General features: G+C 28.1%; 1 protein-coding gene across 1 annotated transcript; it reads right to left on the bottom strand.

Annotated features, from left to right (window-relative positions):
- Positions 1-4,656: 4,656 nt before the first annotated feature.
- LOC129972002 (zinc finger protein 271-like) lies at positions 4,657-5,682 on the bottom strand. The gene has a single exon (XM_056085982.1). The coding sequence runs from the start codon at positions 5,680-5,682 to the stop codon at positions 4,657-4,659; it is 1,026 nt and encodes a 341-aa protein (XP_055941957.1).
- Positions 5,683-5,911: the final 229 nt, after the last annotated feature.

The raw sequence follows: 5,911 nt of genomic DNA, 5'->3' as shown, positions 1-5,911 counted from the left end.
TATATAGTGAGATTATATATTTCAGACTACTTTTTTCTGGCCAACTGACACTAACATTTGAACCAGAACAATAACTGTAAGTTTAAAATGGCATACAGAATTTTATGTAAGTCATTTCAGGCATTAACTATTGCTTTTGCATGTATGCTAGAATACACCGTCAGACGGTCAATCGTTTGATAAATATGGCTTAAAATTAAAAAAATAATCATATTTTAGATGACAAAAGTAGGCACAAAAGTTCATTCATCTAGAACATTTTTTTCCTGTTATAGAGTTCCTATGTTCTTTTTTGTTTTTGATTCATGGGTTGATGTCTGAAATGTACAGTTCCGCCAAAATCTCGAGATCGAAGACTGACAGTTACAATATCTTTTCTGTACATATGTGCACGAGGAACTGAAAAAAACTAGTATTTTATCCTCGATCAAGCAATATCCTTATTCACAAAATATTTGATTCGCAGGAATCGTGTATTCTTAGTATCATTGAATCTTTAGAGAAAAAAAGACTTCACACATCTTATATTTTGTATCTTGTCTTTAATTTGAATTTGTTTGAAAGTAGCGTATCATAATGTAATCGTTTTGTGGAAAATTTAAACGTATACAAACACTTAGATCAAATTTCTGAATTATGCAGTTTTGCAAATTTAAAATGTGAAAGCACTCATTTACTTATACATTTACTGCAATTTCTTTCATTCTTGGATGCGGTTTGTCTAATATTTTGAAACAAATATAATTATTTCAAATCATTTTGAGACTTCTTCATCATTTAACTTTTTGATTCTTTGTTTGTAGTTACTGAATAAGATTTTTGTTTCACTTGATAAGATTGTTTGTTTCATTTCTTTCAAGATTGTATTTTTTTAGATTTTAGGTTTTTTTTTTCCTCATAATATCCAGAAATCAGAAATTTTTCCTGTTAACCGCAACTAATTAATAAATGAAAATATCAGTAATATCGCTAAGGTCAAATACTGAGTTTTGAATATTTCTTACATATTTATCTGAAATTTTTAAAAATATTTAACATCACTTTATCAAAAATATTGCTGACTGATTTCTATACAGATTATAAAAATGAATGAAGATGAAAATTAACATATCCAAGAATATTTTTTTAAAACTCCATTTTATGTGCTTTGGAAATTCCTTTGAGCATTCGTTGCATTTGTGTCGTGAACTTAATTCATATGACTGTTTTCTTAACAGTTCGTATTAAGAAGTCTACTTTTGCTAGTGCAACGAACGTTAAAGAAAGAAAGTAATAAATATATGTGGTGAAATAGATTTTCAGATTATCTTACAGAACATAAGCTTTATATAAATATTAAGTTTTTAAATTATTATCCCATGACATCCTTGATAATTTATTATTTTCCCACTGTCAAATATGTTTACCAAAATTTAGATTAGGAACGCCAGGCAATCTTTACATATATACAATAAACCGGTGATTCTATGAATATCATTTAATCTAGAGATTTAGAGAAGTCATCTATCAATAGATATTAATTATAGTTGGAAGCTCCATATTATCTCTTAAGGCTTTGAATTTAAATATTTGAAAACTTTTCTACTTTAAAATATGTGTAACTATTTCTAATGTATATATATCCTCTAACTGCACATGTTTTCTTACATACATGTGGAATGAATAGAGGCAGAAGCTGCAAGTACAATGTCCAGTTAAGAGCATTTTTATTCTTAAATTAGATAACAATTTTATAACGTTTTATCCAGGAAAGAGTTGAATTATGAATAAAAGATTTAAAGTTTCGAAATCGTGAATGAAGTAACTGCGTTACAGAATCATTGAAGCATTTTCATGTGTATATAACATTCAAACGAAACCAAATAATTTTAATCAAAAATCACAAATTATAATTTATTTAACTATAAAATGCTATTTTCCTTACCTTTCATGAGCTATAATATATATATATATATATATATATATATATATAAATTTTTTTCCCACATATATACATTTGAAACAAACTTAGAGGTAGTATCGGTATAGCGACCAGTAAAAAACATTTCTACTGATAAATACTTTAAAACCACACAATAGAGACATAATAGAAAAAAAATTTGAATTATAACAAAAAAATTTTTATTTCGGGAAACCTTTGAATAGCTAACTCTTTGACCTAAGAATTTACATAACTTCCTAATTATATGGCACATCAAAATTGTATCATTTATAATTATTTTGTCTCTCATAATAATGTGAGGTCATTTGGGATATTGAAGCAGTTTAAAGGTAATTTTTCATTTTAAATTACTTTCAATTTCAAGTTTAAAATTAAAAATTTAGCAATTCGGTGCAAGATTCAAACCCGTCAGCGTATGTAAAGAAGTTGAGGATATTGAATTATAGAAATGTAAATAATGTAAATGAAAAATCTTGTAACTTCAGAATTTCGCTCGAAAAATTTAAAATGGAATTCAGAAGCAAATATTAATCTTTCCTTATGTTTGTAAGATTTTTATAAGAACTTATTCAACTTATATACATACAAAAGTAAATCTGCGAAGATGAAATAAATTATAAGAATTTCCATTTCGCACATAATTGGAAAATTTAACAGTCATTTGAGAAAAAGGAAATTTTTTTCAGCGTTCCTCTCAGAATAATGCATTGTTTTTAAATTCAATGAAAGTGAAACAGCCACTATATTTATTGAATCGGATTTTTATTGATCGGATAGCCCGAAAGGCTTCTCTAAATAAGCTGCAAAATTATTGAGAAAATAATATATCACCTTCAAAATAAATGACATTGCATAAAAGGTAAGTCTTTGTAAAATTCATCAGTACCAATAAAAATAAATTTTTAATTTTCAGAAACTTTCCTGTTGGGACAAACTGAAATAGCCCTTATTAACTGAATATCGCACACATGAGATATATTCGTCAATGTTTCTTCTGTTTATCGCTTTTAAACTTTCAAGAATTTTTTTATTATCGGATTGCTCTCAAATGCATTGTTCTGCAATAACAGGAATTTAATATATTTAGCATAAACCCTGAACTTTGGTCACTTTTGGAACTTTTGGTATTATCACTAATACGATACCAAATTACTAATACGCTGGTCGAAATTAAAACGATGCTTAAAAGACTTTCAAGTTACATGCATAAAATCCAGAGATTTCATCCACAAAAAAATAATTCGAACACATGATAATTCATTGGTTAATAGGAGAAAAGCTGGAAGATCCAATCTTCGGCATATCAACACAAAACAATAAATTTCGAAACAAGATGAGATTACATTATAGGGAAGAACGGTAGTATTAAAAAAATGAACATTTAAATAATTTGTAGTCACGCATGATTCGAAACTAAACATTCATTATTAGCACAAAAAATCATTAAACTTTCTATAAAAGAATCCTTTATATTGAAAATACTCGACACGAAAATATAAGCCGAATCATAATATCTTGACCATTAACAATGGGAAAAAACACAAGATGAAATATTAATAAAAATGCTGAAGCAATTTAAATTTTATTTCAACAATGATGCATAATGCTGTAAAATAAGTTTAAAATACATCTTTTGTAATTTGTAAAAAAATAGAAAATACAATTACACCTCTAAATCTTTAACATTCAATTGATTATACCTCGAATTTATGTATGGTGTAAAAATAAATTTTGTTTCGAAAATTACGGTGGAAAAACGCCATCATTTCGCTTGTTTTTTAATTAATTAAACTCGAAGCAAACATTTCAAAAATCACATTGGGAGCTCGAAATTCCCATCATTGAAAATGCACATTTGCCAACTTTGGGAATTGTATTTATTCTGTATGTTTCAACTCACACATTTATTTTCAATATTAATAGAACGTACGAAAATCATTAAAAAAATTGACGTTGAATTTGTTTCTTTCACATAAAATGACTTCAGCTAATTTCTTAGAAAGAAAAAAAAATACCACAGAGACATTGCACTATTGGACTAATATAAAAATATTTATTTAACTATTTACAAAAATGCATTAAATATTTCTTGTACAGCAGGGTCTTCAAGATATGAAGAAAAGCACTCCTTGAGAAATTCGTCTTTAATAATAAAAATAGTTTTTACGTTTTATTTATATTTTTCATTTTCAGAAAATATTAGTCACTAATAAATCATTATGTTAAAATTAAATTATTTACACCAATTAAAAACCAAAAATCTCATTTAAATTATTTCACAAATACTTTGAAAAGCAAAAAATAAAACGGTAAATATCATTAAATATGAAAATACATAATTTAGACTTAAGACTAAAACAAGTAATAGTAATTGCTTTATTAAAAGACAGCGGAACATGTATTTTTTTATATAAATTGGCTAAATTTTTAATAGAATTAAAACAATTTTAAAAGATATAAACAATGGTAAAACACTTAGATATAAATGCATTTGAACTGAAAGTATATTTTCATTGTCAATTATTAATAAAATAATAATATCTTACGGGTCTGATATCAGGAAATATACTTCCGCAAAGTAGTAAAATTCTTGGACTGATTTTAAAAATAAAATTGTGACAACTTTGATTTAAAATTCATTCTAATTTGATAAAGAATGTAAAAAAGTTTTATAGAAGTGTAAAATAATTATTTCTGTAATTTACTGATAGATTTCACTCGTGCATTCTGCTGCGATGCTCGTTGCAATCGCGGCTTGTCATGAATGTCTTTCCACAAACTGGACATTTATAAGGCTTTCCTTCAGTATGGATTCTAAAGTGTTTCATCAGATAACTCTTACTAGCAAAACCTTTATGACAGACATTGCACACGAAAGGTTTTTCGCCGGTGTGGCTTCTACAATGTACGTTGAAATTTCCTATCTGATTAAATTTTTTTCCGCATTTGTCACACACATAAGGCTTTTCGCCGGTGTGGATTCTGTAATGTACGTCGAAAGCTGATTTCAGAAAGAATTGTTTATTACATATATTACACATGAAGGGCATATAGTCAGTGTGTGAACGATGACGAGTTTCAGTAGTATATTTCGTACCGAATGTCTTATGAAAATTCTTCTGACAAGAACGGACTCCGGAAGGTCCAGCCACAGCATTGTCATTCTTTTTGGTAGAATGAGGTTCCTTCACATAGGTAGTCACTTTCGTCTTATTACTGTGAACCTGAGAGTGCACTTCGGATGAAATATGTTCATCATTTACAGATTCTGACACTTGCATTTTGCAATTTTTGGGCTCTTTATCTAATGGTGGCAGATCAGGTTTCTCAGTTGAATTCGCAGTTCCAGAAACATTATTATTAATATCTGAAAGAGCATTTCTGATAACATATTCTATAACATCCATAAAATCCTTTTTATCCTTTTTCAAAGACTGGACAGGTCTGTAACTGGATTCAACATTTTCTGAAGAAGCAGTAAAATATGCAATTTCATTAGTTTGGATTTCAATCCCCTGAACATCTGAAAGAGGATTAAAATATGAACTATTAGAAGAAGTCCTTTGTTGATCCTCATTCGAATTTTCTGTAGATTTGTCTTTTATTACATCATGGTTTTCATCCGATTCTACTGGCCGTTGTAGTGAATACCTACAGTCAAATTTCTTGTGACGGAAGCAAGTGTGATCCTCACCTCGTGTCACTAAATTGCCGCAACGTTTGGAACGGTAATTGTCCATTATTTCCAAGTAAGGCAAAATTCTATCTTATCAAAAATGTATCAAAAACTATTACTGAAGAAAAGAAATTGTGATTTCTGTTTCTTGAGCCGTTTCAAGCTGTTGCCGTTGTGCTGAGTTTTTAAATTTCGCAGTTCTTTCTACAGTTAAAACAGATTCAAAATTTGAATAAATAATGAATTGATAGTTTCTTTAGTAACATGCTAGAGCCCTATGTCTAGAATTTAAA

This window comes from Argiope bruennichi, chromosome 6, assembly GCF_947563725.1.
Source record: "Argiope bruennichi chromosome 6, qqArgBrue1.1, whole genome shotgun sequence".
In the NCBI taxonomy this organism is placed as follows: domain Eukaryota; kingdom Metazoa; phylum Arthropoda; class Arachnida; order Araneae; family Araneidae; genus Argiope; species Argiope bruennichi.
This window is presented reverse-complemented; position numbering and strand designations above follow the sequence as displayed.